The sequence below is a fragment of the Canis aureus genome, chromosome 21, assembly GCF_053574225.1.
Source record: "Canis aureus isolate CA01 chromosome 21, VMU_Caureus_v.1.0, whole genome shotgun sequence".
NCBI classification, from domain to species: Eukaryota; Metazoa; Chordata; class Mammalia; order Carnivora; family Canidae; genus Canis; species Canis aureus.
The window spans coordinates 46,441,732-46,468,192 of record NC_135631.1 but is presented as its reverse complement, the minus strand read 5'-3'; the positions used below and the strand labels follow the sequence as shown (position 1 = coordinate 46,468,192).

At 41.7% G+C, this 26,461-nt stretch overlaps 1 protein-coding gene across 4 annotated transcripts in view; it reads right to left on the bottom strand.

Moving 5' to 3' along the window:
* CDK13 (cyclin dependent kinase 13) overlaps positions 1-21,007 on the bottom strand; it is a 119,243-nt gene extending 98,236 nt beyond the window's left edge. For 2 of the 4 annotated variants that reach the window (XM_077864109.1, XM_077864108.1), the window contains exon 1: positions 19,517-21,006. In XM_077864109.1, the coding sequence (XP_077720235.1) occupies positions 19,517-20,730 (1,214 nt within the window). In that variant the 5' untranslated portion in view covers positions 20,731-21,006. Of the gene's footprint in view, positions 1-19,516 lie in introns of all 4 variants that reach the window. The other 2 variants (XM_077864107.1, XM_077864110.1) reach the window with 2 other exon arrangements.
* Positions 21,008-26,461: the final 5,454 nt, after the last annotated feature.

Sequence of the window (26,461 nt, the reverse complement as noted above, 5' to 3'; positions counted from 1 at the left end):
TTTAGTAGCTATTCCAAACCTTCACAAGCTATTCCAAACCTTTCTGCCTATCTTTAACAATTCCAAAGACAAGAGTTCTTAACATCCCTCTACTTCTATTTTGCAAGGAAACACACACACACACACCCAGAAGTTATGAGGTGTGTCTCCTTAATCTGTATTTCCATCTACCTCACATTTTACCTCATCACAAAATAGAGATTTTTCCTCTTCCTACCAAAGACTAACTCTTGTATACTGTCAATGCCGTACTCTCCAGATCTTATTTTAAAGAGTGTGGGCCACAAACCAGCAGCACTGGCCTCATCTGGGAGTTTGTCAGAAATGTTGTAAATCAGGCCCCAACCCAAACCTTCCGATTCAGAATCTTTTTTTTTTTTTTTAAAGATTTTATTTATTTATTCACGATAGACATAGAAAGAGAGGCAGAGACATAGGCAGGGGGAGAAGCAGGGTCCCTGTGGGGACCTGACGTGGGGATTCAATCCCTGAGCCAAAGGGAGACACTCAACCACTGAGCCACCCAGGTGCCCCCAGAATCTTCATTGTAACAAGATCCCCATTAAAGTTTGAGATGCTCCTCAATGACTACTCCATTACTTGAGACTTCAACCCTTTGCTATCCATTTACTATTTCCCCTCAAGGATTAAATAATCCAAATCTCTAAAATCTTTTAAAACAGACAAGAAAAAACAAGCAAATAATGGTACTTTGCTATCTCTTTCTCTCCTTCCAATTACTGCCAAATTCTCATACATACACATCCCCACATATCCAGCAAACCATGGTAATTTGGCTTGTATCCTCACTGAAATTGCTAAAGTGACCAATGACCTATCTTCAGGGTGGAGGAAGTATCAATACCTGTGATGACAATGCTGATCACACCCTTAAAAACACTTCCTAACCACTTTACTCCCTACTTTTTCCTGATTATTTTCTTACTTCTATAGCTACGTCTCAGGGCTCTCTTGAGATTCCTCTTCTTCACTAAGTTCATCCACCCACAGCAATTTAATTATGCTATGCACAGTTTAAATTATCAGCTAAACATTGATTACCCCAAGTTATCATCCTCACGCCCAACTACCCTACATGCACCTTCAACACAATACAGATAAAACTATTAAGCTTCCTCTACAAATCCACCCCTTTTCTTCTTAAATACACCCTCTTCTAAGGCAATGGCAGATTCTGATATTCTGAAACAGCAGAGGCCCAGAAATCATTCTGTATTCCACATGGTCCTTTTCTTCTTCTTCCATATCGAATTGATCTCCAAGGTCAGCCAATTTTACATGTTAAGCATTTGGACAGTTTTCCAGGCTCTCTGTCCCCACAGCTATTCTTTCTCATTAGGTCCTCAACATCTCTTACCTGGTCTAGTACAACTATCTCCTCTTCAGGTTCCCCACCTCATCTCTATCCTTTCCCATTACTCTCTTTACCACCACCTGAATCTTCCAGTTATCCCTCTACCAAAGCTCTTAACAGCCTTGCACTGTATACAAAGATCTCGTCCAGCCATTCCAAAACATATAAAGTGTCAGGCACAGAAGCTTCTCTCACATTCTCTATCAAGCCTTCCCTCATTAGGCCAGAGAGGCGGAGCTGTTCCTCATCCTATGATCCTACTACACTTTGTCCAACCTCATTCAAATAATAATTAGACAATCTGTCTTTTCCCAAAGGACTAAAAATCACTGTACCTTCATAGCCCTAACTAGCACAAATCTGGTAATGAGAGATCCTCAATAAATATCTGCAGAATTAAGTATGCTGGTGAGGGCATTCTACTGAATAGAATTCCCCTTCCTTAGCCTAACATTAAGGTGCCGCAGGATGTGTCTGGTTCTAACCTACCTTCTCTTATCAAGTTCTGATTCTGCCTAATACTACCATGCCTTTACTCCCACAAACTCACTTACTGTGAACGTTCTCTTCCTATCTTCTACTGAAGTCCTATCCATCTTTCAAGGCATAGTTCAGGAGTTCTTACTTACCCATAAAGCCTTATCACCAACTCTAAGAAAAGAAGGTTCTCCCATTCTGTGATCCCCCCAAACCCCACTACTTGGGCTTTATCTGCATACTGCTTCAGATTTAACCATTCGTAATTTTGTATTTTAGATAATTTACCACATTGTCTATTAGACTACATCCTCTTTGAAGAGCAAAAATGAGGTCTAATCCACTTTTTTATCACCCCTTTAGCATAATACCACACAGTTTACTGAGTAAACAAACATACCATATTGAAAATCACAGTTTACAAAACCCTTCTTTTTTATTTTTTTTAAAGATTTTATTTATTTATTCATAAGAGACCAGAGAGAGAGAGAAAGAGAGAGAGAGAGAGAGAGGCAGAGACACAGGCAGAGGGAGAAACAGGCTCCATGCAGGGAGCCAGACACGGGTCTCGATCCCCAGTCTCCAGGATCACACCCTGGGCTGAAGGCGGTGGTCAACTACTGAGCCACCCCAGGCTACCCTACAAAACCCTTTTATAGACATTTTTCATTTGACTTGCTCTTCATAGCAACCAAGGTATACAGAAAGGAGATGAAAGAACTAAGAAGAGACTTAAGAAACTTATTTAGGGTTCAAGAGCTATAAAGAGGTAGAGTCAATATGAAGACCAAGTCCTCCAATTCAAAGCCAGGCACTATTTTTTGCGACCACATCATACTATATATCCTTCCCCTCCACTGATTTATTTTTTTTAATAAATTTATTTTTTATTGGTGTTCAATTTGTCAACATACAGAATAACACCCAGTGCTCATCCCGTCAAGTGCCCACCTCAGTGCCCGCCACCCAGTCACCCCCATCCCCCGCCCACCTCCCCTTCCACCATCCCTAGTTGGTTTCCCAGAGTTACCCTCCATTGATTTAATTCTTCTCTGTCTTTAAGGGTCAAGTTAAAGTCCCATCTCCTCTGTAACAGTTAAAGTCCCATCTCCTCTGTAACTTCCCCATTTGCTGAAATCACATAACCCTGGTGACATACTGCTTTGTACTTTATTCTTTATCTCTTAAAAACATAAACTGGATTATGCCATGCCTTTGCTAAATTTCTACAATGGCTTCTCACTGCATATAGAATAAAAATTAAAATCTTTATTGTGAGCCATAAGACCCAAACTGCCTCTCATCTTTATTATACACTTCTCTTCACTCAGTGAGCTCCAGCCACACTAGCCTCTTTTCTGGTTCTTCAAAAAGTTATGCTTCTTCTTGACTTGATGTCTTAGCAATACTGTTTTCTCTTCCTGGGATGCTTAGATCATCATGTAGTTGCTCTTTCTTGTTATTCAGGGATCTATTTATTTATCAATACTACAGTGAGACTCTCCCTCATCAGAAAGATAAATGAGCATGTATCATATACTTCTCTCTTTCCACCACTGTCTTGATTATCACTATATTCCCAGTGCCTAGAACTATGTCTGGTGTGGAATAAAGAATCAAAAGGTATTTACTGAATTGATGAATAAAAGAACAAAGAACATGTTTATCAACTACTTTTCTAAATGTCGCCCACAAACCACAAATATTACCAGAATGCTTTGTGTAATTGCTATCCAACCAATTAGCTAATAGGCATAGATCCACTGATGAAAGTCTACTTAAAACTAAAAAGATTATAAAAAAAAAAAAAAAACTAAAAAGATTTAGAAGACAAAATAACCCTCAGCCAATTAGCTTTTTCATATAAACATTGAGATGAATTCATTATTTTTCCTAACAACCAAACATTTTACATCCATTATCCCACAGAGATTTAATGAGTAAAACTAGCTTTTCTACTGTAAAACTATCTCCATTTCTTATTAGTAACTAGACAGTCTTCTTGATTAAAAAAATACATAGTCGGGATCCCTGGGTGGCGCAGCGGTTTGGCGCCTGCCTTTGGCCCAGGGCGTGATCCTGGAGACCCGGGATCGAATCCCATGTCAGGCTCCTGGTGCATAGAGCCTGCTTCTCCCTCTGCCTGTGTCTCTGCCTCTCTCTCTCTCTGTGACTATCATAAATAAATAAATAAATAAATAATTTAAAAAAAAAAAATACATAGTCACAGAAGAAATACAAATGGACAGTATGGAAATTTAAATGTTTCCTTCTCTCTCATAACCAGAAAGGGCAAAATAAAAGGACGGTAATAAATTTGCATCCATCAGAATGGCAAAAATTGGAATTTTGAGAATATCAATTATTCATGAGAATGCACAGAAATGGTCATTCACATAAATTATAAGAAGGAATATAAAATTGCACAGCCTTTTATTTTTTTATTTTTTAAAGATTTTATTTATTCATGAGAGAAAGAGGCAGATACATATATATATATATATATGCGCGTGTGTATATATATATATAAAATACCTGAAATTCGTCAAAAATAAATAAATAAAACATCAACAGAAAAGTTTAAAGATGGAGACAACTGGGTTGCTCAGTGGTTGAGCACCTGCCTTTGGCTCAGGGTGTGATCCTGGGGTCCTGGGACTGAGTCCAACATTGGGCTCCCCACAAGGAGCCTGTTTCCCCCTCTGCCAATGTCTCTACATTTCTCTGTCTCTGTCATGAAAAAATAAAATCTTTTTTTCTTAAAAAAATAAAAGTTTAAAGATGATCACCAGAAATTATAACCAAAATGTATAATATGAAGAAACCTTGTCATTTTAATAAAAATAAAAAAGTTGTACAAATTTATTCTTATTCCTTAACCTTAAAGAATTTTTTTAAAGGTTTTAATTTATTTACTCATGATAGAGAGAGAAAGGTTTTAATTTATTTACTCATGATAGAGAGAGAGAGAGAGAGAGAGACACAGAGAGAGAGGCAGAGACACAGGCAGAGGGAGAAGCAGGCTCCATGCAGGGAGCCTGATGCGGGACTCGATCCCAGAACTCCAGGATCACGCCCTGGGCCAACGGCAGGCGCTAAACCACTGAGCCACCCAGGGATCCCCAAACCTTAAAGAATTAAATTCAGAAAATCATGCATACTTAAGTAACACATTACAAAAATACTATAAACATTGATGCATGTATTTTTCATTAAAAAATTTTTCATATGTTTCTTCATGTATACTGAGAAAACCAATATAGTTAATCACTACACATACTACAAAACAGGAGATTTTCCTCTTTGCCTAGACCCTAGGACAGTAATGAATAATTATACCAGTTCATGTATAAGGGTCAACCAAAGCATCTAGAATCTTTTTTGATATCAAAAATTAGACTCTTGAGGGAACCAATTTTAATTAAAAAATAAATGTATGCATTCATATAAAAAACAAAATCACAGCCAACATCATTTTGTGGGAAAAAGGCTAAAACGTTTTCCCAATAGGATCAGGATCAAGAAAAGAAAGTCTAATTTTGCCACTTCTAACCAACACCATACTTGAGACTCTAGCCATTGCAATTAAGAAAAAATAAAAGGAAAAAAAATAAAATAAAAGGAATCCAGATTGGGGAGGGGGGTGAGAAGTAAAACTATTTGCAGATGACATAATCTTGTACATAGAAAATCCTAAAAAACAAACTAAAAACTATCAGAACTAATAAGTAAGCATGGTGGCAGGATACACGATCAATGTAGAAAAATTCACTGCAGTTCCATGCACTACCAATGGACAATTAAGTGAAATTACAAAAACAACTCCCGTTACAATAGTCTTAAAATGTATACTCAGGAATAAATCTAACCAAAAAACGTTTACCCTGAAAACTTCAAAATAAAAACCATTGAAAATACTGGGGGAACATAAATAAATGGAAGGACATTCCATCCATATTCATGGATTTGATGACTTAGCATTAAGATAGCAATACTCCCAAATCAATCTCCAGATTCAGTGCAAACCCAAAGAAATCCAAGCTGCCTTTTAGCACAATTTGGCAAACTGATCCTAAAATTCATGTGGAAATACAAAAGACCCTCTGCCTCTCCATAAAAGGGAAGATTAAAGCAATGTAAAAGAGCAAAGTTGGAGAACTTGCACTTCCTGATTTCAAAAACTACTGCAAAATTAAAATAATCAAGACTGTATAGTACTAGCATAGGATGGACATGTAAATCAATGGCCTAAAACTGACAATCCAGAAATAAACCCTCACATTTATGGTCAGTGTATTTTCAAAAAGAATGCCAATACAAAAGTCAATGGAGTAAGAATACATAGTATTTTTAACAAATGGTGCTGGCACAACTGGATTTCCCTGCAAAAGAATGAAGCTGAATTGCTTTCTCTCACCATACATAAGAATTAACTCAAAATAGATCAAAGACCAAAATGTAAAAGCTAAAACTATAAAACTCTTAGAAGAAAATATAGGAATAAATCTTTGCGATGTTCAATTAGACAAAGCCTTCTTAGATATGATATCCAAGCACAAGCAACAACATAAAAAGTTAACTAGACTTCATCAGAATTAAGAACTTCTGTGCATTAATGTCAACAAAGTGACACAATGGGAAAATTTTTTTTGCGAATCACATATTTGTACTATAACTTAATTGCTCCCCTGTTCATTGTACTGTTCTGGTTTGGTTTGGTTTTGTTTAACTAGGTAGGTATCATTCCTCCCATTTTATTTATTTATTTATTTTTTTTTTTTTCATTCCTCCCATTTTAGAAGTAGGAAGACCAGAGCTCAAAAAGGAGAAGTAAATTGCTTGGCAGTGCTCTGCTACTAAAGCACCAGAATTAGTACCTAAATCCACATCTATATAATTTCTAGTCTTTGTTTTTTCCCTTATGGTGGATATTTACCCAGTCAACCCAAAGCAGGAGATCTGCCAACTAGATAGTAGTCTTTTGGTTGTTCTGTGAACACTCTAGGAATTCTTTCTTTTTTCTTCTGAGTCCACAGACAATGACTCAAAAGCTAAGTGACTTGTCCAAAGTTTACACTGTTAGAATGACCTAAAGTGGTTACAAACAAGTTACCTAGGGAAGAATCCAGGTTTTTTTGCTCTAAATTAAAACTAACTCTCCTGAATACAAGAGTTCTTCTTTCGGGCAGCCCGAGTGGCTCAGAGGTTTAGCGCTGCCCTCAGCCCAGGGCCTGATCCTGGAGACACAGGATCGAGTCCCACGTCAGGTTCCCTGCATGGAGCCTGCTTATGTCTCTGCCTCTCCTTCTCTCTCTCTCTCTCTCTCTCTCTCTCTGTCTTTCATGAATAAATAAATTTTAAAAATCTTAAAAAAAAAAAAAGAGTTCTTCTTTCTAGAAGAAATGTCACAGGCATATTAGTACCCAAAATATATAAAGAACTCTAGAGATTCAACAAGAAGAAAACTAAATTTTTAGAAAAAGATGGATCTGAATAAACATTTTCCCAAAAAAAGATATGTAAATAGCCAACAAACATTTGAAAAGATGAGCAGTATCATTAGTCACTAGGGAAATGCATATCAAAAGTACAAGGAGTAATCAAGACAGATATAATAAAAACAACAACTGTCAAGGATATGAAGAAACTGAAACCTTCATATACCGCTGGTTGGAATATTAAAGTGATGCAGCCACTCTGGCAAACAGGTTGGCAATTCCTTAAAATGTTAAACATAAATTACCACATGACCCAGAAATTCTACTCCTAGATATTCACCCAAGAGATATAAAAACATTATCTCATGAAAAAAAAAATCTCATGCAAAAACTAAACATAAGTGTTCGTGGAAGCATAATTCATAATAGTCAAAACTGAAAACAACCAAAATATCCATCAACTGAAAATAAAATGTGAATAGTCATACAATGGTATACTATTTTGCCATAAAAAAATACTGATGACACATGCTACAACACAGCTGAACTTAAAAACATTATGCTTAAATGAAATTAGTCAGTCATAAAAAACCATGAATCGTATGATCCCATTTATATGAAATGTCCAAAATAGGCAAATCCATACACATAAAAAGTAGATTGGTAGTTGCCAGAGACGTGTGGAAGTGAGAATGGGGACTGAATACTAAGAGACACTGAGTTTCTTTTTGGGGTGATTAAAATGTTCTAATGGCTGCACAACTCTGAATATACTAAAGGCCACTGACTGTACCAGTTAAAATTAGAGTAAATTGCATGGTAGGTGAACAATATCTCAAAAAAGACGTTATTTTAAAAACTAGAAACATTAAGTGACAGAAAACTGAAATGTTTTGTGTTTATTTCCTTTATGTTCCTTATGAAACACTCAAGTTAAGAAAATAAAAGACACATGACTGACTTTTTTGTGGATTTTCTCAGGCAAACAAGTTCTAGTCCACTGAGCACATGAACTGAACTGTGTTTGTCTTCATGTTTCACTGAACCATGCCCTGATATGTGTTTTTGAAGACAAAAAAAGGAAAGATGGTGAGAAGAGTAGAGGGTAGCCTTAACACCTAATCTGCACAAAGGCATATTCTTTTGACTTGTCCAGCTCTAGTTCTTACAAATTTATTCATCAGCCAATATTAGACTCTATTAATAACAGAAGAATTTTTTTTTCCCTAAGTCTGAAGTGCTGGATATTTTCTTATCCAAATGAATTTAACATTTTTTTGGCATCTATTTCCTATCACATGCTGTGGTAGGTGCTTAAGTGACACTAAGATTAAAAAAGAACCTCATGGGACTTACAATCCAGTGGCTGAAGCAAAAACAAAATATTATGTAAATTCTCGTCAAACTACACCAGTGAGAAGTGGAAGAAGTCAAAGTACTAAAGGGGAAAAAAAAGTCCATGTAGAATTCCATACCTAGCAAAAATATCTTTCAAAATGGAGACTTTTTCAAACAAATGAAATATCAGAGCTGCATTATAAAAAATGCTGAAAGACATTTCTCTCGCTAGAGGAAAATACTACATCAAAACTTGTATCTACACCAAGGAATGAGAAGTGTTTGAAAGGTATAAATTACAGATATAAATGATTTTTCTCATTTTTAAATTTCATGTCCATAAACAACATATATAAGTCCTCTATATAGAGAAATAAGACATATGATAAGAATGGTACATAAGAGGAGAAAAAAAAACAGGAAGCATACTATTGTTATTACGTTATATATGAAAGTAGGCTGTGATACGCTAAAGATGTATATTTTAAGATCAAAGAAGAAATTTTTGTGACCATGAGTTAGGCTTAGTTTTGGGGCAACACAAAATACATGAATCACAAAAGAAAAAAATTGCTATATTGGACTTCATAGAATTCTGCTCTACAAAATTACTGTTAAGGAAAGGCAACCACAGAACGAGAGAGATCACTTGCAAAATATTTGTATCTGATAAGGAACTTGTGTCTAAAATAGGTACAGAACTGTTACAATTCAATAGAACAACCCAATTCATAAAGAGTATGGACAAAATGTTTTAAGACACTTTAGAAAAGATATGAAGAGCAAATAATCATATGGAAAGACACTTAACATTATTAGTCATTAGGGAATTGCAAATAAAACCACAATGATGTACTACTACACATCCACCAGAACAGCCAAGATCAAAGACTGACGAAACTGAAGGTTTAATGAGGATATGAAGCTATTGGAATGGTCATATGTTGTTGACTAGAATGCAAAATGGTACATCCATTTTGGAAAATACGCTGCTTATAATGTCAAAAATTCACTTACAGCACAGCAATCCCACTACTAATTTACTTGTAAGAAATAAAAACAAAAGTGCAGCCCGGGTGGCTCAGCAGTTTAGCACCGCCTTCAGCCCAGGTCGTGGTCCTGGAGACCCGGGATCGAGTCCCATGTCAAGCACCCTGCATGGAGCCTGCTTCTCCCTCTGCCTGTGTCTCTACCTCTCTCTCTCTCTCTCTCTCTGTGTCTCTCATGAATAAATAAATGAAATTAAAAAAAAAAAGAAATAAAAACAAAAGAATTACATCAAATTTCACAACAGCTTTGTTCATAATAGCCCCAAACTAGATATAACTCAAATGCTCATCGGCTGGGTGAATAGACAAGCAAATTATCCTAATTCTATGCAATGCATATAAAAATGGAATACTACTCAGCAATAAAAAGGAAGAAACCACTCAAGCATGCAACATCATCAATGAATCTACGTGAATTCACCAAGATTACATACCATATAAGTAGCAGTTACCAAGGACCACAGGTAGGAGACAAACTACAAAGGAGTCACAGGAAACTTTTTGGGGTAATGGAAATGTTTATCATGATTGTGGTGGTGGTGGTTACACAAGTATATCTAATCGTCAAAAGCCATTTAAATGTATACTTAAAATTGGTAAATTATACTGTATGTAAATTATGCCTTAATAAAACTGACTTTTTAATGAATGAATGAAATATGTCCAATATACTGGTGGGGGAGGGGTGGTAACAACTCAAATTAATGCAAGCCTGAATGTGAGAAATCACTTCTGGATGAGATTAATGAAGATGACACCTCAACTATGGCTGGAAGAATGGCCAAGTAGGATTAGCCAATTGAGAAAAGGGCATAAACTAAAGTGAAGGGCACCTGTAATTCCATGTTTTTAAAATAGTAACAAGTCCAGTTCGCACTATGATCGACATATATACTGAGAAATAAGGGTAGTTTGGGCTGTCTGGAGTAAAGAATCATAAGTGCCCAGCTCAGGAATTTGATGCTATGTTTTATAGGGATCCCTGGGTTGCTCAGTGGTTTGGTGCCCGCCTTTGGCCCAGGGCGTGATCGAGTCCCGCCTCAGGCTCCCAGCATGGAGCCTGCTTCTCCCTCCTCCTGTGTCTCTGCCCCCCCCCCTCTATGTCTATCATAAATAAATAAATCTTTAAAAAAGTATGTTTTATAGAAAAATGATAGGATCAAAGTGGTATTTTAAGATTAGTTTGAATGCAGAAAACAGAAGAGGCCTGAAAAAAAACCCAACGCAATCGACCCAACAATAAAAATGTAAACGAATGTAAAAATTCCTAAATGGAACAGATAAAGACCATGTCAAAAGTACCAACAAACAAGCAATTCCCAGAACTGGGGAAGAAGAGGTAAGTATTACTAATGTTTTGGCACTGGGTGCCTGGGAGAAACTACTGTCATTCAAAACACACAAACAGGGATCCCTGGGTGGCTCAGCGGTTTGGCGCCTGCCTTCTGCCCGCGGCGTGATCCTGGGGGTCCCGGGATGGAGTGCCACATCAGGCCCCCTGCATGGAACCTGCTTCTCCCTCTGCCTGTGTCTGCCTCTGTGTGTGTGTGTGTGTCTCATGAATAAATAAAATTTTAAAAATCTAAACACACACACACACAGACATAGGCATAATTCTAACATTTCTTAACACAAAACACGGGGCGGGGCGCCTGGTTGGCTCAGTCAGTTAAGCATCTGCCTTTGGCTCAGGTCATTATCTCAGGGTCTGTGATTGAACCCCATGTAGGGCTCTTTGCTCAGGAGTCTGCTTCTCCCTCTCCCTTTTTCAAATAAATAAAAAGCTTAAAAAACCAAAACATTACATAAACAATGTTAAAAAACAAAAGACAAACTCATGAAAAATACTTGTTATGCCACAAAATAGCTAATACCTCTAATACAGTTATGCCACAAAATAGCTAATACCTCTAATACAGTGTGTTAAAAATAACAAACAGAAACGAATCAAGAAATTAAAACATTCAGTAAACAGATTAAAATAAATTCAGTCTTATTAAAGAAATACAACGAAAAAAATTGCATATTTGACAACTCCCAAGTGACGATGGGGCTGAGGAAATGAACACTGGCACACCTTTGGGAAACAAAAATTGGTAAACGCCTTCTGAAGGATAATATGACACTCTACCAGAATTATAATGTGTATGTCATTTTTGACCCAACAATTTTACCTCCAAGGAGGTAATGGGACAAATGTGCACACAAACTATCTGCAATAGATATATATACATATCAAAAATTTTAGAAATAAAAAACTAAGAATCTAGCAAAATGGACTTGCCAAACAAGTTATAATACATTCATACACCAAAATACCAGAAGTGAACAAAAAAGAACATACTATAGAATGTGTCATACGAAGTAGCGTTGTAATATATTCCCATAATTCCTAAGATTTACATAAAATCTTTTGTCCCAGGGTGCCTGAGGGGCTCAGTTGGTTAAGGGTCCACCTTTGGCTCAGGTCATGCTCTCAAGGGACCTGGGATCAAGCCCCACATAAGCAGGGAGCCTGCTTCTCTCTCTCCCTCTCCCACTCCCCATACCTATGTTCTCTCTCTAGCTCGCTCTCTAATAAATAAAATCTTAAAATAAAAAAAAAAAGCTTAAATAAAAGCTTTTGTCCCTATGCATATATGAAGAGAGAAATCTAGAAGAATGGTATTCAAAACATCAAAGATGATCATCTCAAGTGTTTGAATTCAGGAGGACTCTCACACTCCATAATTGAAAACTTCTCACCATGAGCCTCTAGTATCTTTGTAAACAGGTGAAAAATAATGAAGAGCAATTATTAGAAAAAGAAATGACTCCAAGAAAGGAGAAATAATTTAATGTTAAATTAAGTTTGGAGAGTCAAGTATCTCAGTGAAAGTGCCCCCTATGCAAGTGAAAATGCAGAAACAGAAAAATGGGGAGGCATGCAGCCCATTAACTAGTTTCAGTTTTCAGTTTCTCTCACTACCCTTTTCGTTTCCATCTTATAAATTCCAGCTTTTAGACAAGCAAAGGGGGAAAAAAAAGAGAGTGAGAGAGAGAGAGAGACGGGATTGGGGGGGCAAGCCAAGAAACAGACTCTTTACTATGGAGAACAAACATGGTTACCAGAGGAGATTGGGGGGGGGGGGTTAAATAGGTGATGAGGAATAAGGAGTGCACTTGTTACGAAGAGTACCCCGTGTTGTAGGGAAGTGTTGACTCACTCTATTGTACACCTGAAACTAATATTACACTGCATGTTAACTGGAATTTAAATAAAAAATAAATAATTTCCAGTTTTTAACCTAGATTTTATCCTTTATTCTACATTCATTTTGTTTTCCAAATATATTAAGAAAACTAAATTATCTCCTAATTTAGATGTGTGGAAATTCAAGGAACAAAAATCACTGCAAACAAGTAATACTTCTGATTCTAGCTTGATCTTTTTGCTTCTAACATCCACTTTAAAGATTATAAAGATCTACCTATGAAACAAAGCCAACCAAAACCAAAAATAACAATAAAAATTTAATAAAAATAAATAAATAAAAAATAAAAAAATAAAAAACAATAAAAATAAAAATTATTCATAGAAAAAGTACAGAATAAGAGATTTAAATGATCTAAAATATGAGTATCAAGCAATATTAATTTTCAACAGATTTTTTAGAAAGCTACAATTTTTCAAAGTTAGGAAATAAAGCTTAGCATACAGAAAATTGTTCAGAAAATTTTCACCAAGAAAAACAGATCATTTATCTTGATTAGTACAACAGAGTGCAAATCTAAATATTAGGTCTGAATTTATTCACGCAAAAAGTGACACCCAAAATCCTCAACTCATTCCAGTAAAAGCAGCAGCTAGAAAAAGGTTCTTAAATTCTCTCCTTAAAAAAGAATTATCTCACCATCCTAGAGTATATGTGAACCAAAATACGAAATAAGTTTAGAGATACAACTGTAATCTGTGCAAAAACTGGTATGCATTAATCTGTGGAGAAATATGCTATTTAAATTAATTCGACTACTGGGGCGCCTGGGTGGCTCAGCCCATTAAGCATCTGCCTTTGGCTCAGGTCACCATCCTGGGATCAAGCCTCACATCAGGCTCCCTCTCAGCAGGGAGTCTGCTTCAACCTCCCCCTCTGCCACTCCCCCTGCTTGTGCACTCTCTCAAATAAAGAAATAAAATCCTTAAAAAAAAAATAATTTGACTATTAATAAATGTTTCATAATTTGTCCTCCAGGATCTTACAATGTAGTAGAGAAAACACAAACATAGCCAGCCAAATAATCAGAATATTAAATAAAAAATTTTAAAGTTGTATATCAAAGACAAAGCAAAGAGCCATAGGAATATAAGAATTAACTTTTTCTACATGAATGGGGCAAGATCTCTCAAGATGGCTGAATTGGAGCTGGGTTTTGAATGCAAAGCCGGAAGCAGAGAAGAGGAAAATAAAAGGGCATTTCAAAGTAAAAGAATAGGAAGAGTAAAAATATAGAGAAATAAAAGTGCCTCTGAAAATAGAATTGATAGAATGGGGCCAGATCATAAAAGGCATTACCTGACCATGCACTGAAAAGTCTGGACTTCCATTCTATACAACGGAAGTGACAAAATCTGACCAACACTTTAAGAAAACTCTCCTGATAAAAAATAAGTTGGGAAGAAAGGAATGGAAGAACAAGGGAAGAAGAGAATGGCAACAAGAAGTCTGATTAAAAACAAAGACCTGAACTGAAGTGCTGAAAACGCAAACGGGATAAATACCAGTGAGACTTATGACTTCACCTGGAGCACCTGGGTGGCTCAGCAGTTGAGCATCTGCCCTCAGCTCAGGTCGCAATCCCAGGGTCCTGGGATCGAATCCCATATCAGGCTCCCTGAAGGGAGCCTGCTTCTCCCTCTGCCTGTCTCTGCCTCTCTGTGTCTCTCATGAATAAATAAAATATTAAAAAAAAAAAAAAGACTTCACCTAAATAAATCTACATTCCTTTTGAGTGTTTTCTGCATTTATTCTAGTATCCTATATATCTGACACTTTTTTTTTGTCTCTAACACTTTTTAAAAGCATTTTAAGCATTACACTCACCTATGGATACTCATGCTTTATTTCTCTTAAGTACAAATCAAATCAGTAGCGTTTTATGAATTAATAGGAGCTTTATTATTCTGAAATGTCTTCATTTTATACATTTCTGAAAACAGGTTCTAGGACAATACACTAAATAAATCATGACAGAAGTAACCTATATCATATACAAGTGAATACTAATAACATTTCACTTATTTACACCTACTGGTCCAACCGTCTTTAGACCCCCCAGGATCTCCATACGATTCCATAATATAGGCTTCTGCTGCTTGTCAGTGGAACAGAATTTCCACAAGTTCAGAGACAAAACCAATTAATGGGATATGTAATAATTTACTGTACTGGTTGTAACTGATCTGACTTGAGTAACTTCAGATGAAGATACTGCACTGCAAAAAAACTGTCAATAACTAAGTGTAAATAAAGTCTTCAAGGGGGATCCCTGGGTGGCGCAGCGGTTTAGTGCCTGCCTTTGGCCCAGGGCGCGATCCTGGAGACCCTGGATCGAATCCCACATCGGGCTCCAGGTGCATGGAGCCTGCTTCTCCCTCTGCCTATGTCTCTGCCTCTCTCTCTCTGTGACTATCATAAATAAATAAAAATTTAAAAAAATCTTTAAATAAAGTCTTCAAGGAATGTTTTTAGGCTCATATTCATAAAAGCTACAAGTTAATAAAGACAAAATGAGCCAAAAGAATCTTTAGAAGGACTAGTTTTTTACAACCCTCAAAATGCTGCAAAGATGGCCAGGAAAGGGGAACCTAGGTGGATCAGTTGGTTGAGTGTCCTCAGGTCACGATCCTGGGATCCTGAGATCAAGTCCCACATCAGGCTCCCTACAGGAAGCCTACCTACTTCTCCCTCTGCTGATGTCTCTGCCCTCCTCCCTCTCTCATCAATAAATAAAATCTTAAAAAAAAAAAAAAAAAAACAGCCAGAAAAAAAAAAATCAGTATATAAATACCCAAATAGGAGATGAATTTTAGCAAAACAGATCACTCCATGAGGGTGTTAGCTCCCTTGAATGCCAGCCAGGACAGTATCAATACCTAATACGAACAGCATGTTACTTCAGTCAGCCCAAGGTTTGAATCCAAGCTGACCTTGGAACAAATCACTTAACTTTTTAGAGCTTCAGTTTCCCAATCTTTTCCCAACAGAAACGTAGGGGGTGAATGTATGCTAAGTATTTACCAACGCATGGCGCATAGTAAAACCCATATGTCAGTACCATTGCCTCCCTTGAGAAACAGCTCTCTCTTCAGTATACTCTCACATTACAGGGTCAGTAAGCAAAATTCTGTGACTTCCCACACCTGAGTAGACAAATAGTAAAAAAAATAAATAAATAAATAAGGTAAGCTGGTTATACAAGAAGAAATGTACAGCTAAGGAAGGACTGATGAAAAGAAAAGCATCAACAGAGGACTGAAGATTCAGATGAAGGCCTAGAGGACACTGTGAATTAAAAGCCAACAGAATGGGGATCCCTGGGTAGCGCAGGGGTTTGGCGCCTGCCTTTGGCCCAGGGCGCGATCCCGGAGACCTGGGATCGAATCCCACATCGGGCTCCCGGTGCATGGAGCCTGCTTCTCCCTCTGCCTGTGTCTCTGCCTCTCTTTCTCTCTCTCTCTCTCTGTGACTATCATAAATAAATAAAAATTTAAAAAAAAAAAAAAAAAAAAAAAAAAGCCAACAGAATGGAGAGGATTTATTCTAGGAACTAACACCAAGAAAAATCTTCATACCATGGCTTGAATACTACTTTCAATGTGCATGTATTCCCTTAAAATATCTACACTGACAATTCATTAATACATAAGGTCCATCTGGCCTGGTAAAAGATCTTACTACTATTTCTTATAGCCTAACACATGGTCTCTATTAAATACTTATGTAATCCACAATATTTCATATACTCAGTAAACTCCATCATCATCATCCCTGCATTTACCCATTCAACAATTACTAAGCGACGACTTGTGCCAGACACTACGCTGAACACTAAGAATACAACGGTAGGTAAAACAGGATAGCTGCCTTCACAGAGCTCACAATCTAGCAGTCTATTCATTAAGTAACACAAGCCACTTAAGACATTACTAAATTCAAAAAATAAATAAAACTTTGTGTTAAACTGGACAAGTGAGTTCAATTAATTATTCCTAAACAGTAATAACACATTTGTTATATATTCAAAAATCTTAAAAGTTTCCAACCATTTCAGCTGTAAATTCTGGACCCCGTATTTTAAGCAGGACAGTTAACAAACCAGATATAATGTGAAAAATCTCAAAGCCACACCTCATTACAAATGAGGTTTTTTGTTTTTGTTTTTGTTTTTTTTGGCCCAGAGAAGAAAAGACTCAGAAGACGTGGCAAGTGTCTTTACATTTTAAAGAGGTAGCATACCAGTTTGCTCTGTATCATTCCAAAGGGTTAAACTTGAAGCAATGGGTAGAAAGTTACACGGAAGGTAGATTTCTGTTTCAATGTGAAGAGTTCTAATAATTCAAGCTATTCAATAATAATTCAGCCACATTACATTTCCATAATAATCTATAGTATTTCTATACTTTACAAAACATAAGTTTTCGCTTAATCCTTGAAATAATGCAAAAAAAAAAAACAAGTATATCCCTGTTACGGTTTAGGAAACTGAGTCTCCAAGGGAGGGTCTTGCTAAGATACCAGGCAAAGCTGGTCTAGAACTCAAGTTCCAAATTTAACGGAACAGGCTGTATCAAAGTAATGTCTTCCCATGTCTAGATGTATTCTGGCACAGACCAAACGGACAGCTGTCAGGAATGCTGGCCAAGATATCTAAAGCCTCTTCCAAATCCAATACTTTAAAAATGCTGGTGGTCACTGTAAATGCCATGAAAAGATTCAGCAATGAATGATCCTCTAGAACGCAAGCTTCATGAGGGCAAGGTCCCCATCTTCCTTCACCAATCTATTCCAGTCCCTAGAACAGTAACTGGCACTGATCTGCTGAATAAATATTTGCAAAATACGAATAACACTAATCATGCATACCACTACTACACGATGTATTTAAAATACACAGCACTATTAAGGCCAGGACATTGTAAAGTATCCATAAACCAAAAACCCAGATAAACACAAACTCTATTCTTAAAATTGCATCATACCCTTAAAATTGTTATCTCAAGTCCTGAAATGTAACCTAATAATTTTCAAAAAACAGTGTTGATCACAGAAAACATAAAAACAAAAACAACCCCAAAACAACAAAAATGCAAACCTTCTGGCACACCTAAAACGTTTTTTAACTAAAAGTAAAATGCAAGGTCTTACAGGACACGAAGGCTAAGTTTGGTGAAATGAGTTTTCAGTTGACAGTCTTTGCTTAAGACATCAACTAGAATTTTAAGTGTGCTTGAACACTGTAAGGATGAAGTGATTTATACAGCTGTTTTCATTTAAGGACAAACACACCCAGATCTCCACTGGAATCACATCTTGACAAATATTTACTAGGCTGACACTTCAAAGAAATGTGCTAATTTTACAGGTATATGTATCAAGATTCAACATAACTTCTACTGAGAGGTATTCGCATCCGCGTGGCATTGCTGAAAACTAAGGCCCGTAAGAAAAACACGACCAACGAAAATGACATTTCGTAGTACCCTAAAACTAGAAGGCCTGGAGTTTCCAGACAGCTGAAGGGATAGAAGAACCTGCAAAATATTCCGAAAGTTATTCTTAATTCACTTTGCTTAACAGGTACCCGCGTATCAATGCTCACACTTTTCCTAGAGAATAGAAATGTATAACAAACAAGGTGTGACAACCACATCAACGATTTACTCCAATTTCACTGGATTAAATTACAGCTTTTAAAGATTTCTGAACAAAGATCGTGATATTTAAAGGTACAGCTAACTTTTAAAGTAAAAGTAAATAGTAATTTAATACGATAGTAAACAGCGTAATACTGTAAGGATGTGCTAGACCCTTCACTTGGGTGCACCAATCAATTACACGTTATTAGCAACTGGGGTCATCATACATAGAAACCACAGTCTCGTCATTTTTTTTCTCTTTACCACCTAAACGACCATCCCACCCAAGAATACCACAAAATGGGCATCCTCCTTATCTCGAGAATTTAGAATCCTTTAAGTTCCCACGTAAGTTCCACATCCTCGTGGAAGAGTAAACTTTACGGAAAAGCTGCCTTTTCCGTCGCTGTATTATTAATCACCTGCAGCATGTGCAATCCACTTCTAACTCTGACATCAGCGAGCGACTCTGAGTGTCCCTTACAGGACGTAGGTAGGTCCTAGCTAGGAAGTTCGCTCCTAACCCTCCAAAGATGCAACCTCTTCAGAAAGCTTTCAAGATTCTGGCAAATTCAACCACCTCTCGGTCTACCCGAAGAAACTGCTGGGAGAGCAAAGGGCGGCTGAAGAGACACCTGCTAGTGTGTTCACCAGCAAGTCTAACCCCCTGAGCTCTCCCCCGGCGGTCGTGCGAGAACAAGTCTGCCGGACCTGTTGCTCTGCCCCCCCACCCCACGACACGGTGTCACGGGCGCGCGAAGCCGGGGGTCCGGCCGGGTCTCCTCGCGCCGGCTGCGGGCTCGGGCGGCCCCGCAGGGCCGGGTCACCGCTCCCCCTGCCCCCGCCGCCGCCGCCGCCGCCGCCGCCGCCGGGGGGTGGGGGGGAGGGGAGGGGGGCTCGGGCAGGCGCGGCCGCAGGCGGGCCCACCCGGGGGCCGACTCACCTGATCACCGGGCTGTAGGGGCTCCGGGAGCGGCGCCAGCTGCTGCTGCTGTAGGGGCTGGGGGACACGTCGCCGCCCCGCTCGTACGAGCTGTGGCGGCTGTAGCTGGGGGAGCGGCGGCGGCTGTAGGGGCTCGGGGAGCGCGCCAGCCGCCGGGAGTACGGGCTGCTGCCACCTCCTGCCGGGCTGGGGGACTTGCGGCTCCTCAGGCTCTGCGACGCCCTGTGGGACACCGGGCTGTCGTCCCGACCTCCCAGCGGGCTCAGGGACCGCTGCCGCCGCCTGTAGGCCTTGGGCTCGCTCTTGTCCTCCCGGTAGGCCTTGGGCGGCTCCTTGTAGGCCGACGGCGGCTCCTTGGACGACTTAGTCCGGCTCCGGTGCGCCTTCGGGTCTCGGTCCTTGCGGCTGCTGCTGCTGCTCGACGTGGCCGAGGCGCTTTTCCGGCGGCCGCCGCTGCTGCTGCTGCTGCCGCTCTTGGCGGCCTCGGCCCGCTCCTCGCCGCTGTGGCTGTGGCGGCTGCGGGACTTGGAGGCCTCGCCGGCGCCGCGCTGCCCGTCCCGCCGCCGGTGCTCGCGGTGGCGCTCCTTGCTGCGGCCGCTGCTGCTGCGGCGGTCCCGGCGGGGCCTGCGCTCCGAGCCCTCCCCGCGCCGCTGGGTGCCGGAGGAGGAGGCCGGACTCCCGCCGCTGCCCCCCGTTCCCCCGGCAGCCGTCGCCGCCGTTGCCGCGCTGGCCCCCCCCAGCAGCAGCCCCTGCTCGGACTGGGAGCTCACATCCTCGTACTCCACCAGCGGGGTCACACCCCCGCCGCTACTAGCACCGCCACCGCCGTCCTGCTGCGGCTGGGGCAGCGAGAAGACCCGACGCTTCTCCGCCTCCTGCCCGGCGCGGGGCCCGCGGCGCCGCTTCTGCCGCCCTCCTGCGCGCCTCTTGCCTCTCGCCAGCCGCTTGACCTCCAGAGGGGGGCCCGGGCTGAAGCAAGAGGAGGAGGCCGCGGCGGCGGCGGCTGCGGCGGCGGCCGTGCCGGGAGCAGCCAGGAAGAGCAGAGGCGGCGGGGGCGGCGGCGGTTGCAGGAGCTGCGGCTGCAGGAGCGGCAACAGCAGCGGCGGCTGCTGAGGGGACAGGAATCGCCTCCGCTTGCGGCGTTCCTCCAACTTCTTCTCCGCCCAGCTCAGGCCCCCGCCTCCCCCCAGCGCCGTGTCCGAGCTGCTCGGCATCGCCTAGGGCCCGCCGCAGAGCGCGGCGCGGGTGCGGCCTCCTCCCGGGTCAGATCCTGGCCATCGCCGCCGCCGGAAACGGGAACTGCGGCGGAGGGACACCGAGCACCAGGGCCGGCCGCGAGCCGCGCCACGATAATCCGGGTCAGGACTCGGGTCCTCGGGGTCCGGGTCGCGGTCGGGAGTGCGGCGGCCTCGGGCCCGAGGGGAGCGGGAGCCCCGGCGGCCCAGCTCGCGGTCCTGCTCGCCGTCCCGGCCTCCGCCGCACACACCCCAGAGGCGCCGGGCGCTGACCTGCGGGGGAGTCCGGAGTCCTCCAAGTGCCCCCGGGGCGGGGGAGCGGCGTCGGCCGCGCTCTCGGCTCGGGCAGCGCAACGCGGAAGTACCACCTTCGTCCCCGCTTCACTCCATCGCGCCCTGACGTGGGGCGCGAGTTCAGGGGAGGGGAGTGGGCGAGACAACAACACGCCTCCGCCGCCGCCTCCTCCGCGTCGACGTCGTCCTCCTGTGGTGGCGGCGACACCCGGCGGGCGCCTCGGAAGTGGCCTGGGCCTGACAACAACTCCCGGCCTCGGGCCTCGCGCACTCGGCCGCCCGCGGGGACGGGCGGCGGGGCGGGGCGGGGCGAGGCGGGGGCGACCGGGCTGCGGCTCCGGCTGGGGCACGAGTGTGCGGGGCTGGGCGGGGGGCTGTTTCCGGGGAGGTGCGGGCGGGGGGCGGTTTCTGCGCCTGGGGCGGCGGGCACGGGCCCTGACTTTCTTCTTCCTTCGCCGCCGCCGCCGCCGCCGCCGCCGCTGCCAGCAGAGGTGGCGGAGCTCCCCTTTCCTCCGCTCCCCCCCCTCCACGAGGAGGCTCCTGGTGTGCGCGGCCGGCCCGGCTCGCTCCTCCCCTTCCCTCTCCGAGCCTCGTCAGGAGGAGGGAGGGCGACGGCACTCGCTGGTTGGGCCCTAACCTCCACAACCCCTCCTTCTCGCCTCGCTCTCTCGGCCTTTCCCCTCGGCCCCGACGCACGGCCGGGGGCGCGCACGCACGTCACGCTCCGCGACCGCCGAAGGTGAGTGGCGCTGGGGCTCAGGAGGCGGGAACAAGGTTGCCGCGCGCCAGCGTGCTCGCTCCCGCCGGCGACGGGCGTGCGGGCCGGAAGTGGCGTGACGTAAGGCGGCTCCACTTCCGGTGAGGGTGGGACTAAGCGTGGAGAAGGGTTAAAGAAAGGAGAGGCGGCGTGCGCCGCCCACTGCTGTCGCCGGAGCGTCTCGCCCCGAAGGCACGCCGGTCGTGCCTGTTGCGTCCGACGCGCAGTTGCGCCGCCCGCCAGTTGGAAGGTCACGGCCACAGCAGGAATCTGGGGGACCGTTAATAGCACCGTTCGGGGCCTTCTGGGCCGAGGGGTCGGCGCCGCGTCGGGCCCCCCTCAGCCGGGCCCCGGGCGTGGGAGAGCTGCGAGCGCACAGACGGGCCCCTGCCCTGGAAGGCCGAGGCGGCGTTGGCTGACCTGTCTCTCCTACACCCGAGTTCGAGGCCCTGCCTTAACCTAAAAACACGCTTGGGAATCCACAGTCTCCAGCTTTCCTTAGCTCTGAAATTTACTTCAAAAAAAAAAAAAAAAAAAGTCTTCAATTAATCCGAGGAATAAATGAAACGTCAAAGGGGGCCGTTGGAAATCGCAGAATTCTAACTGGCAGCTTGAAGCTTCTTGCCTGACTGGGCTCCTAGGAAACTTGGATTAATTCATTATTGGTTTTTTGGTTTTTGATATATTGCTTTAAAAAAAAAAAAAAAAAGATTTTTAATCTCTTCACCCAATGCGGGGCTCAAACTGAACTACCCTCCCCTCTCCCCCCCCCCAGGTGGAGAGTCTAAGCCTTTGCCATCTGAGCCAGCCAGGTGGCTTTTAATGTGCTTAGAAAAGCTAAGCAATCCTTTCAGTGACCACATAGAGCAAGCCTTCTGCAAGTTTATTTTTTCAGATCATCAGTTTGGTTCTTGGTTCCTAAACACTTAGTTTCCCATCCATCATTCGTGTCCCAGTGTAAATATTTTTCATTGGCTTGACATTCCCGCCCCCCCCCCCTCCCCCGCCGTGTATTTCAGACTGGACTAATCTAAGCTAAAAAATCAGACTTCGGTGAAAGAATGACTACAAAGGGTGTGTGTTTGCTGAAGGGTAAAGGAGGAGGCAAAGCATTGCCCAGGAAGGTAGACCTGGGTGGGCCACACAGTGGGGCCTGCTGTGCAGCCAGCAGCGGGCAGTGGTCAGGGCATTGGGAACCTGAATGGAAAAGTAAGGGGCAGGGTGCCTACAACGGATTTCTCCCTGGTACTACTGAGTGAAGGGCTTTTTCTTTTCTTTTTTAAAAGATGTTATTTATTCATCAGAGACACAGAGACACAGGCAGAGGGAGAAGCAGGCTCCATGCAGGGAGCCCGACACGGGACTCGATCCCGGGACTCCAAAATCATGCCCTGAGCCGAAGGCAGACGCTCAACCACTGAGCCACTCACATGTCCCTGAGTGAAAGTGGCTTTTTCCAAAAAATAGGATTATCCTCTACTATCAAGGTACCTTGAAAAGCCTGGATTAACAGGAGAGCAAAATAAGAGGTTTATTTAGAAATTTCTCAAATCTACCACCAATATCATTTGAGAATGTCCTGTTCTGTATTTGTAAAAAAAAAAAAAAAAAAAAAAAAAAAAAAAAAAAAAAAAAAAACTCCAAAATACAAAACAAGACCCATAATAAATGGGCAGCTTTCAGGCCAGGTTGGAAAAAGAAAAGATGTCCTAGAATATTTTTAGTAGAGTTTTGCTGCCCACAGCTTTCTGCAAAGATTCTACCTTGGGAGAATGGAAAGAAGAGGAAGAAATAAAGCATTGTGAGCTCCTCAAAGATACCTGCCTGCATACATTGAAATACTAGAGTTCAAACCAAAAAAAAAAAAAAAAAAATGAGAAAGATCTTTGAATTAGAAACTGTTTTTAGAAGCTTGTCTACTTGTCATAATATAAAGAGATTTGAAATTGACACTTGGGACTATATTTTAGTATCTTGCTCACTGTGTGTTATAATTTATTGCCTCCTGATTTTAAAAGAAAAAAAATCAAATGGTAAGTTTTTTGTTTTCTTATCTAACAGTCATACCATATCAGCTGTTCTTCAGGTGTGGTTTGAGACTAAAACCTATTCAGTGACTCATGTAGTGAAAACAGTCTTCATAATAAGACATGATTTGGGGACACCTGGGTGGCTCACTCAGTTAAATATCTCCCTTTGGCTCAGGTTGTGATCCGAGGGTCCTGGGATTGAGCCCTGCATCTGGCTCCTTGCTCAGCAGGGAGCCTGCGTCTCCATCTACCTCTACCTGTCCCCTTCTGCTCATTCTCTATCTCTGGCTTTCTCTCTCAACTAAATAAATAAAAATCTTAAAAAAAAAAAAAAAAAAGACATGATTGGTCTTCATCACTCTTCTTGTTTGAAGAAGAGTGTACATGAATGTACAGTAGAGTTTTCCAGAGACCACATGACATCATCATTCTGATGGCTAATGGAATGTATGCTTGTGTGTTCATATATTTTCTAGAATGTTCTAAGGTATTGGGTTTCTGAAATGTGTAAACATTTGAAATATCTGCATAACTCAATGAACTAATCTTCTCCAAATGACTAATGAATGATATTCCAAAATCATGAGTAAAACATTCATTAAAAATGTACGACTGACCAATGGGCTTTGATATAACAGTACAAAAAGTTCATTGATATGATTTCAGATTCTGCTTTAAACTAACCTTCACAAAACTACTATGGAGGAGCACCTGGGTGGCTCAGTGGTTGAACATCTGCCTTTGGCTCAGGGCATGATTTAGGGGTCCTGGGATGGAGTCTCACATTGGGTTCCCCACAGGGCACCTGCTTCTCCCTCTGCCTATGTCTCTGCCTCTCTCTCTGTGTCTCTCATGAATAAATAAATAAAATCTTTAAAATAATAATAATTTTAAAACTACTATGGAGTTTTGGTGTAGTATCAAAGAATTACCACAGATATCCAGAAAGGCTATTAAAATATTTCCTGTCTTTGCCAAGGACCTATCTTATTCATATATTTTGACCAAAATAACATACTGCAATAAGTTGCATAAAAGGGCAGAAATGAGACTTAGTTTCAGTTCTAGCAAACCAATCAATAAAGAGATTTGAAGACACACTAATCCTCTCTTTTTTGTTGTATTTGTAAAGATAATTAAATATTCATTGTATTAATATATGATAGGGTTATTGTTATTTTAAATGAATACTTTTTTATTGTCTCCACTTTTACTCATAATATCAATAGATATAAGTAACATAAACAGAAACTCTGTGGTCCTCAAAATTTTTTAAGAGTATAGAAGGATCTTAGGACCAAAACCCTGGAGTACACAAAATCATTAAAATTCTGTTTCTCTGCTTCATTCATGCTTCTAATGATTTCTGCAGTATCTTTCAACCCTGTTCCTCTTCTGGAGAGGTTGATGGTTTGAGTTTCAATTAGGTTTTTCTCCACCTTGAAAAAAATTAAGCTCTTCTTATGTCAATCCACTACTCTTGATCATAAGGAAGATTATCAGCATATTATTGTTAGAAGGAAAAGCTGAAACAATGGAACAAAGTAGTGGCTACATTTACCTGAGCACTTGCTATGTATCAGGCCCTGTGCTAAGTGCTTTATTTTTTCATTTAATCCTCTCATCAGTATCTGTACCATAGTTCTGGGCTTATGCCACTTGTTCAAGCATGATTATTAATATTATCCCCTTTCCAGCACATTAAAGTTTTCCAGTTTGGACATAAATTATCTTATTCTACTTGTAAAAATTATTATCCACAGTTTACAAATGAGGAAACCAAGGCATCGATAGATTGAATGTCTTGCTCAAAGTACATAACTAGTAAATATAAGGGATCTGGGATCCTAACCCAAGTCTGTCTAGCTTTGTAGTCCAGTCTTTTAAGAATTACAAGATGTTGGGGATCCCTGGGTGGCTCAGGGGTTTAGTGCCTGCCTTTGGCCCAGGGCGCAATCGTGGACTCCCGGGAACGAGTCCTGCGTCGGGCTTCCTGCATGGAGCCTGCTTATCCCTCTGCTGTGTCTGCCAATCTCTCTCTCACACACTCTCTCTATATCATAAATAAATTTTTTAAAAATCTTTTTAAAAAAAGAAGAATTACAAGATGTTTCTGGGGCACCTGAGTTGCTCTGTTGGTTAAGTGTCTGACTTGATTTTGCCTCAAGTCATGATCTCATGGGTTGTGAGATTGGACTCCTCCCTAGGCATGGAGTCTGCTTGGGATTCTCTCTTCCTATCCCTCGACCTTCTACCTCTCTAAGAAAAAAAAAAAAAAAAAAGATTTACATGATGTTTCACAGTGATCTCAGTCCTGAGATTTATGTTGAACACAACTACAGTAATAAATTCCCCAATAAAAGTATAACACAAGATTCATGATAAAATTTTAAGATCAATTTCACTAGTAAAATTCAGAAATGAAAGGTATGCCTCTCCCATGCCCATCTTTCACACAGTTCAGAACCCATACTGGCTGTCAATCCGTTGCAGAAGAGCAATGCTGCCTCTGTGTGAGTGCATGTGGGGATTTGGAGAGGGGTGTAGAATTCTTGCTGGTTCAATAAAGCTGAAGGAAGGGATCCCTGGGTGGCTCAGCGGTTTGGCACCTGCCTTTGGCCCGGGGCGC